We start from the raw sequence: 15,177 nt of genomic DNA on the forward strand, positions 1-15,177 counted from the left end.
AAACCCTCACATGCCTTTAATAACGTGGCTTGGTAATGGCTGTGAAACCCATGTTCTTGGAATACATTTTTCAGTCCAAAATTTCTTCACCTCGAAGACTTTGTTCGATCAACGATTAATTCATGACTTGGGTGTCTTTACTAATCATAACACGTGATGCTAACATATGCAAGCAATACACAATATGAAATACAGTTGATCTTTGAGGAAATATCTGAAAAATAGACAGTTCAGATCGTTAAAATACATTACGAAATGAATTCACAAAAACTTGTGTCAAAAGTTTGTGTAAAAATATAGTGCCACGGATCTGCTCCCTGTATAATATATATTAATCATAATTTTACTGTGGTATGAATTACTTCATAGAAGTAAAGTTGGCTCGGGATCATAACATTTTGTTCATACGGTAAAATCTGGTAACTATATGACGTTTGTGGGCAATCAAGTACAACCAGTGGAAGAGAAAGATAGCAATTGTGCTGTAACAGGGGAAGAAACAACCAATGCAATTTGCTTGGTTGTGTGTATAAATACTGCGGAGAAAGAAGAATCGCTAGTTGAGCCGAACGAGAACTTGCAATCAAATTTTACAAGCTATTCTCCTGCCCAACCCATTTGACGGGCTCGTCTTTCCCACAGGAAAGTCACCTTCCTCTCCTTGATGAGCAATGCCTCAGCACGCTCTCTCGCCTCCTCGCAAGTTTCTGTTGCAGCATTGCACTTTTCTGCTTCTTTCTGGTACTGAGAAGCCACCCTCTTTGCTTCAGCAAATGTGATGTTCATGTGTCGGGTGTGCTCTGCAGCAACAGCCTCTTGCAGCTTCAATTCCTCTGTTAAAAGGTCCACAAATTGCTTCTCCATCTCCCGCTTCAGATCTGGGTCATTACTTCCGCAATCTGATCAACATAATATTCATCACATTCATGTACTTGTATATATAGATCACAAGAAATACCTGGAATGCAGAAAAAGGAATAAACCAAGACGTTGAATGGTAGGAGGCATTCTAACCTGTGACTGAGAGATTGGCCAATCCTGCAACGGAATAACGAACAACAAAAAAGGGGCGCGTTAATATACAGATGGAAATGAACTCCTAGAATACAATAGTTTGAAAGAAGATACGGAAGACTCAATAAAAATGCCATGACAAGTGCTCAATCTAAATTTAAAGCCCTATATCGTTGTAGCTCTAGTTCTTCTACAGGTAGTAAAACAAGTCATCAAATATGTGAACAACCACTTCCGACAAGATAAGTTCAAACAACCACTCCCCCTCTTCCCCCAGTTCAACCCAGTTCGAGTAACTGGGCACGCTAAGAATATTCGACAGTAATTGTATGATCAAACGAGATTTCCAGGCACCCATGGATTAAAATCACAACATGATTAACTAAGTCTGAGTGCAGAACTAGAGGAAGATTATGTTGCCTGAACTCAGATCAGAAAGACTACATACAGCCCTCGGTACTTCAAACAGTTCATATATGATATTCAGGTAGGTGCCGTATTTACATTTCAAGATCCATACTTTGCACAATGTATATAGAGCAAGTAAAAACTAGAGCAGCAAAGATCTCAACTTTACTCGAAACAAATTATAATGCAAAACCATGAACTGGATTCAATGCCACAAATCTATCAAAAAGGAAGTTCCAATTTCTTTCTGTTCAGCTTAAAATCAGATGGAATAAGAGGAAAAGTAATCTAAATCTGAATTGGGTTCCATTTCTCACACATACTCCAATACAACAGCAGCTACAAATCCAAAAGTAGCAAAAACAAAGATCAAAACACCAAACTGATGACATGGGTACGCTTTAATTTAACTCCAATCAATAAAAATCCATACTTTCAAAAGAACCCAGAAACGAAATATCACAAATCAGATTCGAAACAACAAAAAGAAACCCATATTTGAGAGAGAGAGAGAGAGAGAGAGAGAGGTACCAGGAGCAATCTTGAGGAGGGACAAAGGAGGGGGGCAATCGCAGTTGCAAGAAGGGCAAGAGAGTTTAGAACCCCCCAACTTTACGGTCTTCTTGAACCGCCAATACAAGGCCGGCCCACAAACCCCCAATGCAGAAACCACCGCAAACACTACCAAGCAGCACCTCAAACAGGTAGCAGATCGCCTTGACATCTCTCTCTCTCTCTCTGTCTTGTTTCTCTCTCTAGGTATGGGAGTATTAGTGTGGGAAGTGTAATTTGGGGAATGTGAGATCTAATTATGAATCTATGAGAGACTGGTTGTTTTGAATCTTGATTAGGATTTAGGAGAGTTAAACCGCCTTGGAACAAGTCTCAGTGGCTCCACTCCACATCCACATTTACGAGACACAGCCAGAAATTTTCTAGTGGTTTTGGTAAACAAGCTCTCTCCTCTGAGTGTTTTTTTCCCCAACTCAAAAGCAATTATTAACTGTTACTTAATACTACAATTTAATGTTATTTTTCTTTATGTGAGAGGTTTAGTTTCGATTCTTATTAAAAGAGAATTTAAACTCATTAATGCTAGTTCAATATGAGACTAAACTCATTTATTTCTCTTTAATATTGATATTATTGTTTGTAAAAAAAAATTAAAAATTAAAAATTAAAAAAAAACAATTATTAAAAAGAAAAACTAATGAAAATGATTTGAAATTTTTGAGTTTAAATGATAAGGACAAAATAAATGGTAAAGTTAATAGTACCAAGATTGACTCTTTAGTGTAAAAATATGATTTTTTGTTAAAATGAACAGTATCTTTTCGTTAAAACTCTCTTATTAAAAAGATCTAGTGATATAGCTGGCAGACCGGTTTTTCTAGTATGTATCGAAGCACAGTATAAGTTAAAATTTTTACCGTTAGATATTAGTGATTAAATTGTAGCCGCAAATCCAGCCGGTTTGTTCACCTAATTCATATTATGTGCCGGTTCATTCTAAATTGGGCGTGCAAGTTTATGTCCGTGTTCGGGCGGGCCAGCTGTAAGCTTTTAGAATCTTGTGGCGGACCGTAGTTTTCGCGGGCTTTTTTAAAGAAGATATTTCAGTCCAATAAATATGGGCTTAAAGAGGCCCGTTGAAATAACAGCAAATCCAGAGAAAAAGTGGGCCATAAAGCCCAACATTGATTTTCTTTTCTTTGACAATGGGATAATTTAAATTATTTTTAATCTGCGAGGATGGGCATTCGAACATTTTTCTTATAGCGGTATTTTTCTTGTAGCGGTATTGGTTATGGAGGAATCAAAATTGGCCATGACATTTAAATTTGAATGCATATAAGCGAGGACATATATTATAACAGTTAATTAAACTAACAACTCCTTAGATTTTTTGATTTTTCACAAAAACTTTCCCAGGTTTAACTGTTTAAAAATTTACCCCTTTAATGAAAACTCGACTCGAGGGAGTTTTGTGAAAATTTAAAAAACCTCTAAGATTGTTAGTGTAATTAATTGACCAACTAACTTAACTCAATTAGAAGTCATCGCTTACACAATTTAAGTCGTCTAGGAACAAATACTATAACTACTTACATAAATAAATAAACTGCAAAACTATATGTTTGTGTTTTTAAATAAACAATCAATTAAAAACATTGATTTCCTTTCTAATTTAGCTTGTTAATTTCTATGTTTATGGTGTCATAAGTTAAAAGAAATATCATACTTGTGCGATTGGATTGATCTTATCAGTTGGACTCATCCATATGTGGGATTGATCTTATCGTACTTTAAGAAGCGTGTGGGATCGAAATTTGACATATTTAAACCTTTGGTCGACCCCTTGATTTCACAAGGCAATGAGAGTGACATGCCTAATGCCTCTCGTCAAGTTTGCTCGAGTTTCAAACTACCGTCACAAGTTGCTTTTCTTACGCCATAAGGTTTGGAGATATTTTGCAGATAAAACATAAGGTTTGGAGATATTTTGCAGATAAAAATAAAATAAAATAAAGATTTTCCTTTACTTATATAATAACACAGTAACTCAATCAAAGTAGGTTAATTTAAAATCTTTTCTGCTTAAGTATATAAATCTGTTGAATCAATAAATGTCATGTCGGCGATTGAAGACTGGGAAATAGTTGTAAAAAAGAACCCCTAAGTATTTGATCAAATAGCTCTGGAAAGTAGCATACCACCCGTGCTCGAGACACAATAAAAAAAATCTCCAAAATTTGTTCCTCTTCATTGTATAAAATCTAAATTTAAGAATTTGATAAATTTGATAGAAAAGAACCGGAGAAAACCTTTTTCCATATATTTCCACTTTCTCTTATAGCAAAATGGGTGATCGACATTACGCGAGGGTAACTTCTCGAATTCTGAATACTTCCAGAAACAAATGCAACTGTACAAAAACCTGGATTCTGGAACCTTGCCGGTATGTGTGTGGCAAGTTCAACCGTTCACACTCCACGTGTACGGTTCATAAAGCCCCACGTCCCCTTCCTTCCAATATACCTTTTGCGGCAACGAAAAACCCATTTAAACTCCACCACCTCCGCACAACTTATCCTCACTAAGGTTACAAAACCCCCCACCCAAAATTGAAAATTCACAAATTCCCGCACCAATTCCTCACTCGCTCCCTCAGAAACCAGAACACAAACACTTCATCTGCAACAATGGCGACGAAGAAGGCGATGGAAGTCGTGAAGGGCCTGGATCTGCAGCGCTACATGGGGCGGTGGTACGAGATTGCCTCCGTTCCGTCGCGGTTTCAGCCCAAGAACGGCGAGAACACGCGTGCCACCTACACTCTGAAAGACGACGGCACCGTGAATGTGCTGAACGAGACTTGGACCGACGGGAAGAGGGGGTTCATCGAGGGCACCGCCTACAAGGCGGACCCGAATAGCGACGAGGCGAAACTGAAGGTGAGGTTTTATGTTCCGCCATTTCTGCCGATCATTCCTGTCACGGGGGATTACTGGGTTTTGTTCATTGATGAGGATTATCAGTACGCTTTGATTGGCCAGCCTAGCAGGAATTCCCTTTGGGTACGTATACATTTCATATATACGTTTAATTTACCATTAAAATTTAGTATATTTTATTAATTTATTTTTGATTTTGTTGATTTTTAGTGAGAATTAGGATTGTCGGTTGAAAAAATATGCGAACCGATTACAAACTTTTAATCAAAACAAAAGTCCCTTCTGCTTTGTCTAAATCCTTATATAAAAATTTGATTGTTGTTATTGGTGGGGGGTGGGGAATTGGATGCAGATATTGAGCAGGCAGCCTCATCTGGATGAAGAAATATACAACCAGCTGGTCCAAAGGGCGGCGGACGAGGGCTACGATGTGAGCAAACTCCACAAGACGCGGCAGAGCGAGAGTCCGCCGGAGGGAGAAGAAGGCCCCAAAGACACCAAGGGCATCTGGTGGTTCAAATCCATCTTCGGAGGATAGAGATAATCATATTTGGGGGTCTGAGTGACTATGTATGTATTTGTAATAAGAAACACTGAGACCCCCCTTTGAAACGTGTAGACATACTCTACCCTAGCAGCCACGTCGTTTTGTGATTATGTTAGTTGTTGTACTGTAACAACGTTGAACCTTCTAAAGTTTCCACCAAGTTGGTTTTGTTATGCATTTTGTGTCTGGATTTCGATCGAATTTTCTAGATGATTAGTTAGTAAAAAAGGAATGGGAGCTTTAACAAAATTTTCAGTACTGTTTATTTTTAACAAAAATAATATTTTTATTCTAAAATGTTATTCTTGGTATTATTTATTTATAATATTTTTTTATATTTTGATTAAAATTTAAAAGTTTTAAGATATTTTTATTGGTTTTATTAAAACAAAATCCAAGGACCACGGTTGAATGGATGTGTGTGGGGTATTATGTCCTTCCATTCTTATCAACGTTTTATCCGTCTGGACAATGTCAATATCGCAAGGGTTCAACGGATGTCGAGAAACTTCCACGTGACAAAGGATGTCGACGAACTTTCTTGTGACTGGGTGCAACAATTCGATCTTTCTCATCATATGATATGTCACCGGCTGTATATACATATGAGTACTTTCTTGTGACGGATGCAACAATTCAGTCTTTCTCATCACGTGATATGTCAGCGGTTGTATATACATATGAGTACAAATCCGGATTCTCTCCGGATCCTAATATCTTGAGTTTAGGAATCAAATTACCTGGACCGTTGAAATTTGATCTAACGATTACAAACATAATGTTCTTTTAAAAAATTATAATAATTATAACTGTTAAATTAAATTTAAACAATCCGAACTAAATAATTCCTAAGCTTAGGATATTGGGATCCGCAGAGGGTCCGGGTTCTTGCACTCCTCACTTGTCCAGAGACGTTCACGTGTTTCTTCATTTAGCGATGGCTCCAGTGTCTATTACAACGTGGCGATCACATGGACATTCCATACAGTTAAAAATTGAACAGCAAAGCGTACTGATTCACGCGCTCTCATTGTTTAGTTTCAGCCCTTGTCTGAGTTGTTGTCTCCTTGTTTATTTTCGGCTTGGATTAAATAAATAAAAAATCAACGTACAAAATTAAAAATAAGAGTACTAGAACAAAGACGTACGGAAATCATTTTCCGCTCAAAAAAAAGGGCAGCATCCATTCCATTTCTGTAAACAAATCTACCATATAGAACCCGAGGGTACGGAAATCATTTCCCGCTCAAAAAATGGGCAGCATCCATTCTGTTTCTGTAAACAAACCTACCATATAGAACCAAACGGTAGCATTAACAATCATGACGACCCAGCTTCGAAAGAATAAGCAATGACATAGATTTCATAAAATCATACTGAGAATATCACGAACATGCAGGCGGAGACGTAAAATCTCAAGTTACGAAACAGAAACCGTAGTATACTATAGTAGCAGGAGACCTCTATGAATATTTGGTTTCCCTTTCTTTGGTACATACGAAAATGAGGGAACTTCACACACTTCTGCCAAATGATATCAACATATTACAATCATCAATTTCTCATCCATCAACTTCAACACCATAACATGGGATTGTCATTTCAGGATTGCTGCTCGGCTTACAAGCTTACAATATGGTACAACACGAATTGGCCTGTTTCGCCTGCTTGTAGAACATCTGTTTCAAACAAACACCGTCGTCATGTACTCACGTTAGAAACAAACTTCGGGTAATTAAACACTGATTGGCCCGTTGAACTTTCCAAACTCCAACGGGAAGATATAGAGTATTTAAAACAAAGGGAGAAAAAAGTTCTCAGAAATCCCTACGCACAACTTGAAATACAAACCCTAATATCTTTGGTACAGTGTAATCAGTGATGATATGTAAGACGGATTGTAAAAATAAAAAAAAAATTATTATCACACTAAGATAAACTTAGGTTTATGTTCAAATGCAGCCCATGACATCACACTTATGATTATATATAATTAAGATGACAGTGGCTGATATGTACTATATGAGTGTGTGCAGCGGCAAATGTGTCATTGTATCACAAGAATTTTATGAATGTACCTGCGATGCTGCACTAAGATCCGAACTCTTCTCGACTAAACTGTCCAGTCTCTCACCTCGTGCAAGCACACTATCAATAGTCTTATGCTGTACCAAGGAAAGAAATAACAAATAAGCCGGGTGAGAAATGTAGAAGGTGGCAAATATGAAGTGGGATATGGCAGATAAAGATAAACTTATATCACTTAAGATATCTACAACTTATTTCAGGCAAAGAATTCAGCATATACAATATTAAGTTGAAGATTTATTTTGGCCATTACTAAACAAAGGTAAACATGTCAAATTGGAGGTCCAACAAACAGATTAAAGGATCTACTAATAAAAGTATCACACAAAAACGAGCGACACCAATATGTTGATCAAAATGTAACTGACGTAATGCATTATACTCACAAGGATAATTTTTGTTTCATCCAATTCCCTCTGAATTTTCAACAACTTATCAGCCTCTGCAGGATCCTGGAATTTGAAAATAAAGGAAGAAAGAAGAAAGTAGCTTCAGTTTTAACTCTATAAAACTTATCTGTTTAGTAAGAACAGAAAGCATAGTCTTGATTAACCCATCTGTTGCCTTCTGAGTACAGCTAAACAAACGAAATAGAAAACAGCTTAACAGGCACACCTGGAATTTCGTCAGAGCCTCACTCAAATAGGGCCACGGTTGTGTGCCATCCTGTTGTGCAGTCCTCCAAGAATCACCAAAAGCTTTCTGATATTCATCTAGCACCTGTAAATCACTAACATCAATCAGTTATTTGATAAGATAAGCACGGAGCACCATATTTGTAGCAGTCCATGAAACCAAGTATGCATAAACCTCAGACACAAACAATTCAAAGACAATTGGATCTAAAATTCTCACTAGGGGACCCACTTAAGCTGACAAAACTATCCACCGCCAATATTTGATAACACGAAACCCCACTAACTTCAATAATTGGTTAGTGGTGATGTGGTGAAGATAATGGGAGACACGGTTGAGATTACCAGATACTTCACCAATGTCAGCCAATGCTAGCGCTTTAGTAATTCCAACCACTATAAGCCACTAGTAACATGGGAAGCAAGGCATGGAAAATGAAGGGATTATTGAATGTAATATGCAATGATTCAATGAACCTTGTGTTACCTGGTTGAGCAGAGAAAATGCACTTCGGACGGGATAGTGATCATCCATAAAACCCAGCGCACAGAGACCATTGCTGTTGTAACAATGCACTTTATACTCTGTGAAGAAACAAAACAAAGAAATTCAGGTTTCATAGAGCATGCTAGAACTCCTAAAGAAGATAACAATTAACAAAAAAAATCAAACGGGCGTCAACGTATCGAAAATTATCAGATACTGCTACAAAACTTAGACGTGCAACTGATGCCGAACGAAATTGGGGCATCGAAATTCAAAATTGATCCCTCAAAATTCTAAAATTGCTACAAAAACTTGCAGAAAAAGAAAAACTCTGCAGTTCAAAACAAATTCGAGAACCACAAGTCCAGGAAAGAAAAAAATCAGTTTCACCGACAGCCCAATTCAAATCAGATTAATCAGCAATTAATTTGTAACACGAAATGGAATGATCATAGATTTCATCAAATTGCAAATTGGCATAAATTCGTATATATCCCAAAGAACAATTGAAGCTGAAAACAAAACCAACTGTAAAAGGAGATCCCTGAAAATTGGGAGGGGGGACCCGGATTAAGAACGGACCTTCGTGCTTGACGGACTGGCGTTGGCCGGGCGGGGTGCGTCTGGCGACAGTGCGACCGACGAAGACGATGAACTCCTTGACGCTGGACCTCTGGAAGTAGCCAAAGTGGCTGGTATCGGAGGCGTTGGCCAAGATGATCGGGTCGGATTCGTCTGAATTGTACTTGAGGACCAGCAAGGCCGTGATCTTCATCTTCCTCCTCTGATTTTTCTGTCCGCAAGATATAATCACAGGGTTTGTACGCTGGTGACGGATTTAGGGATTTGGAGATTTGGGGATTTGGAGATTGAGATCGTGGAGAAGTGGAGAAAGCGGAACGAAAAGCAAGAATTGTGTTCGGTCGATTGGGGGGAGGGGTGGGGGATCTAGTGCGGTTAGAGATTCTGTGATATTGTGCGCTTGTTTTGTTCCCTCCGTTATAAAATCGAATAAAAATTTCCTATTCTTTTTCCAAGGTATACAGAACATAATTCCTTCTGTTTTACAAATGTGAACACGAACCATCACGAGTGGCCCAGTTAGTTGGGATGAACTTCAGGCTCGTTTTCACATGGTAAGTTTTAGATTCGATTTTTTATAATATTGAATCACATAATGATGACTAGAAGAAACTGAAATGCCTTTGTAAATCTTTTCCGTTCTAAAAAATACAAATTGTCGTAGCAAAGCCACCAATTGACCCCTTTTTTAAAAAAAATGTGAACTTTTAAAGTGTGTTAGGTACTATGTTTGCATCAATATGAATGCGTTTATTTGCACTCTTAAAATCTTATTTTGCACTCCAAACTTTCTATAATTAGAAGAAAAAAAATACACATGCAATGAGTGTAGAATAAAAAATTTAGAATGCTAATAATAGTTTCATTCAAAAATGATCTTTATCAATTTTTTTCATAAGATGTTAAACCTCTTCCTACACTAGTAGACGTCATATTTCACATTCAAAGCCTTAACGGGAAGTTTAAACACACGATATTGAAAGTGTGGATAAATATTATTAATACTTGAGCTACAAGTATTTGACAACGTTTATAGTTACTTAAGCTTGAATGTTATATCTTGATAGTAGTAATAACGGCTTCATGTAATAAGAGTTCAAAATAATAGTGCCCGTTTGTGATTTTCTTTTGAAGTAGGGTGCAAAATAGCTTTCGAGATTGAAAAATACATATATAAAAAGTGATATTGACCGCTAATTAATATAACACACGTTTGTAGCTTTCCGTCTATTTTAAAGTGAAATAGGAAATCCATGCAACTTTATAGTTCTGTTTAAATAACGTGATTCTTTCATGTGCATAGTTGTACTTAGCATAAGTTATAAATTTGTCCAAGCTGCCATGGTGGAGATTGGTTTTGACTAATGAATTAACAGATGTTCAATGGAGATTTATTTATAACTGAATGGCGGAGATTGATTTAGCTGATGAAAGCTATTAGAAGAGTTTGTTAGAAGAGTTTAGAGTTTGTTTGTTTGTAAACTCTCTATAATTTTTATGTAACCGGTTCGAACTTAGAAGATATCAATACAAGCTTTCATTTCATGGTTCTCACTGTGGTTAATATAATAGTTATACTTGGTGTTACGAGTAACAAAATTATGTACGACTAGACAATATAATATATTTAATTTTATATCAGTTAATCAATTACGTGTTGCTACGTGATGAGATAATTATAAAAGGAGGGCGTTATTTGAAAATCGCTCGAGAAACGCCTAAATTTAGCAAAACGCAGGAGTTTCAAAAAACGGTTGAGGTTTTAAAGTGAGAGTACAGATTTCTACCTTATTTCTCTCGAAACAAAAATTACAGCGATCCAACTTAATCACTCCACAAAAATAGTAAATACACAAATTTGACCAGAAAACTAATAAAACCAGCTACGCCTTTAAATAGTGATTCCTTGACTGGTATTAATGCGACAAATGTGTGCAAAGTAAATGGTAAAAAAAGAAACCTAAACACCTATTTGGAGGTAAATTTTTTGTAGCTGCAATTTGGGGGTAAATTTTGTTCATCATCTCTCAATTTTCTTCCCATCCCCCCCCCCCCTCCTACCACCACCTTCTTTTATTTTTTCCTCCGCATCCCCTTGATAGTTTTGCACAAACTTGACGGGGAGTGTTTGCTCTCCACAAGTAAGTTCTATTTGTTTTGTTCTGATGTTGTTAATGTTTGGATTGATTGTTTGTTTGATGATATTAAGTCAAAAGACGGATTTTCATGTTTTTTAGATGTAGATCTATGATTTTGTAGATAATTGTGAACCAAATAGTGTTTTTGTCCAATTAAATGGAAATTTAATTATGAAAAATGTGAACGTTTTGTAACACGTTAATTCGGATGTGAAAAAGTACTAACATGTTATCGATACATTTGTTTAAATCGAAATCGCGACAGGGCAGAAGAGATGATAAGGTGTTTGCTTTTCATTTCCTTGTTGATCCACTCGTCTTTAGCAGCAAAACCTCCAAATGCAGGACAGAAAGCAGCACCTCAGGCTCAGGGGCCTCCCTCGAAAAAATGGCAGACTTTAACCGGTAATAACTACTTTTCGGCTACGATTTGGACCTAAGAAATTCACCATCTCAAGAAACTAAGTTCATAATTTATGTTAACAGAACAAAATTGTTTCTAAACATTTGCAGGTCAACAGCCTCTTGTTATAGCGCGTGGTGGGCTTTCAGGGCTGTTCCCGGAAGCCAGCATCCCCGCGAACGATTTGGCAAAGACTCTTAGCTTGCCAGGCTCCGCCTTCTTCTGCAATCTTCAGTTATCGAAAGACAATGTCGGAATATGCCTGTCGAACATTCTGCTTGATAATACAACAACTATATCAACGTTCTTCCCTAACGGCCAGAAAACTTACAATGTGAACGGGAAGGATATTCGCGGCTGGTTTGCGTTGGATTTCACAGCTGATGAGTTGTTAGCCAACGTGTCGCGTAAGTCTCAAATTAACCTAATCATGAACGCTTGCAATTAAACGGTCACATTCACATTTATGTTCTTCAATTCCTTTTGCAGTGACTCAAAACATTTATTCGCGACCAAGTCAGTTCGATGGTATGATGCCAATCGCTACTGTCGAAGATGTTTTGGAAACTAAACCCAATAAATTCTGGTTGAACGTGCCGGTATCTCTCCTGATCTGTACTGTCATTGAGTTAATTTGTAGAGCTGATGTTTGTTCTCCGGTAGTCACTAATCATTTTTTTCGATGTTATGTTTTCTCTGTGTTGCGTGCAGTACGATTCATTTTACAACCAGCACAAGATCAGCATGGTATCATTTGTCGAGAAGGCAGTCAAATTCGCACCCATACCTTACATCTCATCTCCGGAGATTGGATTCTTGAAAGCCATTGGTGGAAAGGTGAACAAAATGAAGACAAAGCTCATCTTCCAGTTCCTTTACCCCGAAGAAACAGAACCGACAACCAAGGAAAAGTACAGCGCACTGGTGAAGCAGCTCGGAATGATCAAGTCAGTTGCAGCTGGAATCCTTGTTCCGAAAGAATACATATGGCCTGTAAACAAAAACAATTACTTGGAGGCTGCCACGACGCTTGTGAATGATGCTCACAAAGAAGGGCTAGAAGTGCATGCTTCCGGTTTTGCCAATGACGTTATCCTCCCTTATAACTACAGTTTCGATCCCACATCTGAGTACCTGCAGTTTGTCGATAACTCTCAGTTTTCAGTTGATGGTGTGCTTACAGATTTCCCTCCTACAGCATCAGAAGCCATCGGTGAATATCATATCAGACATTCATAATTTTACAAGCAAATGTTTTATTTTATAACCTAGTTCACCTGCCAATGCTTTCGTGCTGCAGCGTGCTTTACGCAGGACAAGAACGGTACCAAGCCTAAGAAAGGTAATTAATTAGATTCATAAATGGCGTTGTATTGTGAATCGTGTGATGTGGTCGTTAGGGAAGTTCCTGAGAAAATTTTCGAATTTTGCAGGATTTCCTTTGATCATAACTAGAAATGGAGCTAGTGGAATCTATCCCGGCAGCACAGACCTTGCTTACAAGCAGGCCGTAGATGATGAGGCTGACATAATCGATTGCTCGGTTCAAATGTCAAGCGATGGGGTAGCTTTCTGCTTAGACACTATAGACCTCAACTCGGGCACTAACGCGTTGAGCCAATTCATGACCAATAGTGATACTATCCCCGAACTTCAAGCAGAAGCTGGAGTCTTCTCCTTCCAGCTCTCATGGAGCGATATTCAGAGCTTGAAACGTAAGCCTCTATAATCCAAAAATTTGTTATTGCTACTTGCCAGTAAATAGTAAGCTTGTGAAATTACGAAACCTCTAGAGTGTGTCCTATATTACTTAAATTTAACGGTCAAATGATGTTTGAAGAATCCAAACGAATTGAGTGACGAGACACTTAAGTGTACTAATGGGTTTTCAACTTGGCTATTTATTTCAGCACAAATACAGAGCCCCTACGGAACCAAGGAAAAAATTGTCAGAAACCCCGCTAACAAGGACGCGGGCAAACTGGTGACCCTCAAAGAATTCCTGGAGTTTGCAAAGAAAAATGCAGTTACTGGAATTTTGATCAACATTGAGGTAAAGTTTAATTCCAGAAATTTCATTCGTTTTCAACTTTCGATTCTCAAACTCTTCTTACATTTATTTGTTTGTGCGCGAAAACTGACAACACGCGAATATATTCTCAGAATGCTGCATACCTAGCATCAAAGGCAGGCCTAGACATTGTGGGAGCTGTATCCTCTGCCTTGAGCAATGCCACACTCGACAAGCAATCCACTCAGCAAGTGTTGATAAAATCGGATGACACTTCCGTGCTGTCCAAGTTTAAAGACGCAAATAACTACAAACGAGTGTTCAACATCAAGGAGAAGATAAGCGATGCGCCCAAGGAATCTGTAGCGGAGATCAAGAAGTACGCAGATGCAGTAATCGTCACCAAGGATTCGATCGTCAAGATCACTGATTACTTCATTTCTGGCACGACCAACGTTGTCGACGAAATGAAGGCTGCAAACATCTCCGTGTATGCCCACTGGATGAAGAACGAGTTTGTCAGTCTCATGTTTGATTATTTCTCGGACCCCATCACGGAGATTGCTTCATACGCTCAAGGGTTCCAAGTTGATGGCATTGTCACCGATTTCCCCGGAACTGCCAGCAAGTATATGAGTAAGTAGACTACTATTTCTACAGCAGAATTTTAACCTATTGAATACGAACACCTGAAAATAACATCATGACGTATCTGATGAGTCGTTTGAAGGTGTTCGAACTCAATATACGTTAATGTACGCTAAACAAACCGAATTACAAAAACCGCTGACGACAATTTTCGACATGAATTTGCAGGATCCCCATGCACTGATGTGGACCCCAAGGCCAACATCCCATACGCAATCTTGCCCGTTGAACCAGGTTCACTGTCGAGCCTGATCGCCCCTGAGGCAATGTCTCCGGCACAAGCCCCAAGCCCGGCGCTTCAAACCTCGCAGGTGGTTGACCCACCACTCCCGGAAGTGGTGAAGAAGAAGGACTCCAGCTCCGACTCGGGGAAATCTGATTCAGGCTCCAAATCTCCACCTGCTCCTTCAACTTCTGATGAAAAGTCGAGTGCTTTTGCAAACGGGGCCAGTTGGTGTGCTTGTCTAGTTGCTATGATGGTGCTTTTGCTGGCAAATTAAGTGCTTCTAAGAACTAATCTAATATTACGCGAGTCTGTAACATACATAACATCATCTCTTATAGTATAGTAAATATTGGAAAATTAGACGGATTAATTTCTGACTAGTTAATTGATATGATTCTTCATTTTATTTTGCTTATGCTACATTTTCATTCAAATTCTTTCCCACTAATCATCAATCAAATCGAACCGATTTCGATTGAAAAATCTCAAAAAAAAAAAATAACCTATTGAACCGGTTCGATCGATACTAATCGGA

At 38.2% G+C, this 15,177-nt stretch overlaps 4 protein-coding genes across 4 annotated transcripts; 2 read left to right on the plus strand and 2 right to left on the minus strand.

The window, feature by feature from the left end:
- Nucleotides 1-283: 283 nt before the first annotated feature.
- On the minus strand, nucleotides 284-2,335 carry LOC137749182 (uncharacterized). The gene is made up of 3 exons (XM_068489299.2): nucleotides 1,954-2,335; nucleotides 1,015-1,038; nucleotides 284-899 (listed from the first exon to the last, which is right to left on the minus strand). Exons 1-3 carry the CDS (start codon nucleotides 2,144-2,146, stop codon nucleotides 598-600), a joined length of 519 nt encoding a protein of 172 aa, XP_068345400.2. The 5' UTR covers nucleotides 2,147-2,335; the 3' UTR covers nucleotides 284-597.
- Nucleotides 2,336-4,310: 1,975 nt separating this feature from the next.
- On the plus strand, nucleotides 4,311-5,597 carry LOC137733171 (temperature-induced lipocalin-1). Its single transcript, XM_068472334.2, has 2 exons — nucleotides 4,311-5,000; nucleotides 5,230-5,597. Exons 1-2 carry the CDS (start codon nucleotides 4,626-4,628, stop codon nucleotides 5,413-5,415), a joined length of 561 nt encoding a protein of 186 aa, XP_068328435.2. The 5' UTR covers nucleotides 4,311-4,625; the 3' UTR covers nucleotides 5,416-5,597.
- A 1,171-nt stretch (nucleotides 5,598-6,768) lies between these two features.
- On the minus strand, nucleotides 6,769-9,708 carry LOC137733159 (VAMP-like protein YKT61). The gene is made up of 6 exons (XM_068472323.2): nucleotides 9,217-9,708; nucleotides 8,635-8,732; nucleotides 8,128-8,232; nucleotides 7,899-7,964; nucleotides 7,503-7,589; nucleotides 6,769-7,103 (listed from the first exon to the last, which is right to left on the minus strand). The coding sequence occupies exons 1-6, from the start codon at nucleotides 9,407-9,409 to the stop codon at nucleotides 7,053-7,055; spliced, it is 600 nt and encodes a 199-aa protein (XP_068328424.1). The 5' UTR covers nucleotides 9,410-9,708; the 3' UTR covers nucleotides 6,769-7,052.
- A 1,431-nt stretch (nucleotides 9,709-11,139) lies between these two features.
- Nucleotides 11,140-15,043, plus strand: LOC137717310 (glycerophosphodiester phosphodiesterase GDPDL7-like). Its single transcript, XM_068456624.2, has 10 exons — nucleotides 11,140-11,357; nucleotides 11,620-11,759; nucleotides 11,868-12,164; nucleotides 12,247-12,356; nucleotides 12,469-12,970; nucleotides 13,058-13,099; nucleotides 13,191-13,472; nucleotides 13,668-13,810; nucleotides 13,921-14,404; nucleotides 14,585-15,043. Exons 2-10 carry the CDS (start codon nucleotides 11,630-11,632, stop codon nucleotides 14,914-14,916), a joined length of 2,322 nt encoding a protein of 773 aa, XP_068312725.1. The 5' UTR covers nucleotides 11,140-11,357; nucleotides 11,620-11,629; the 3' UTR covers nucleotides 14,917-15,043.
- The last annotated feature ends 134 nt before the right edge of the window (nucleotides 15,044-15,177 follow it).

This window comes from Pyrus communis, chromosome 15 (genome assembly GCF_041283825.1).
Source record: "Pyrus communis isolate YQ-2024b chromosome 15, ASM4128382v1, whole genome shotgun sequence".
In the NCBI taxonomy this organism is placed as follows: domain Eukaryota; kingdom Viridiplantae; phylum Streptophyta; class Magnoliopsida; order Rosales; family Rosaceae; genus Pyrus; species Pyrus communis.

What these genes read in the sequence shown, in the direction of transcription:
- LOC137749182 (XM_068489299.2), bottom strand. Translation starts at nt 2,146, where the DNA reads ATGTCAAGGCGATCTGCTACCTGTTTGAGGTGCTGCTTGGTAGTGTTT. An exon ending in CCTCCTCAAGATTGCTCCTG is followed by an intron (nt 1,039 to 1,953) that starts GTACCTCTCTCT and finishes ATTCCGTTGCAG; the next exon opens with GATTGGCCAATCTCTCAGTC. An exon ending in GGCCAATCTCTCAGTCACAG is followed by an intron (nt 900 to 1,014) that starts GTTAGAATGCCT and finishes TATGTTGATCAG; the next exon opens with ATTGCGGAAGTAATGACCCA.
- LOC137733171 (XM_068472334.2), top strand. Translation starts at nt 4,626, where the DNA reads ATGGCGACGAAGAAGGCGATGGAAGTCGTGAAGGGCCTGGATCTGCAG. An exon ending in CTAGCAGGAATTCCCTTTGG is followed by an intron (nt 5,001 to 5,229) that starts GTACGTATACAT and finishes AATTGGATGCAG; the next exon opens with ATATTGAGCAGGCAGCCTCA.
- LOC137733159 (XM_068472323.2), bottom strand. Translation starts at nt 9,409, where the DNA reads ATGAAGATCACGGCCTTGCTGGTCCTCAAGTACAATTCAGACGAATCC. An exon ending in CATTTTCTCTGCTCAACCAG is followed by an intron (nt 8,233 to 8,634) that starts GTAACACAAGGT and finishes AGTGATTTACAG; the next exon opens with GTGCTAGATGAATATCAGAA. An exon ending in ATCTTAGTGCAGCATCGCAG is followed by an intron (nt 7,104 to 7,502) that starts GTACATTCATAA and finishes TGTTTGAAACAG; the next exon opens with ATGTTCTACAAGCAGGCGAA.
- LOC137717310 (XM_068456624.2), top strand. Translation starts at nt 11,630, where the DNA reads ATGATAAGGTGTTTGCTTTTCATTTCCTTGTTGATCCACTCGTCTTTA. An exon ending in AATTCTGGTTGAACGTGCCG is followed by an intron (nt 12,357 to 12,468) that starts GTATCTCTCCTG and finishes TGTTGCGTGCAG; the next exon opens with TACGATTCATTTTACAACCA. An exon ending in GAATTTTGATCAACATTGAG is followed by an intron (nt 13,811 to 13,920) that starts GTAAAGTTTAAT and finishes ATATATTCTCAG; the next exon opens with AATGCTGCATACCTAGCATC.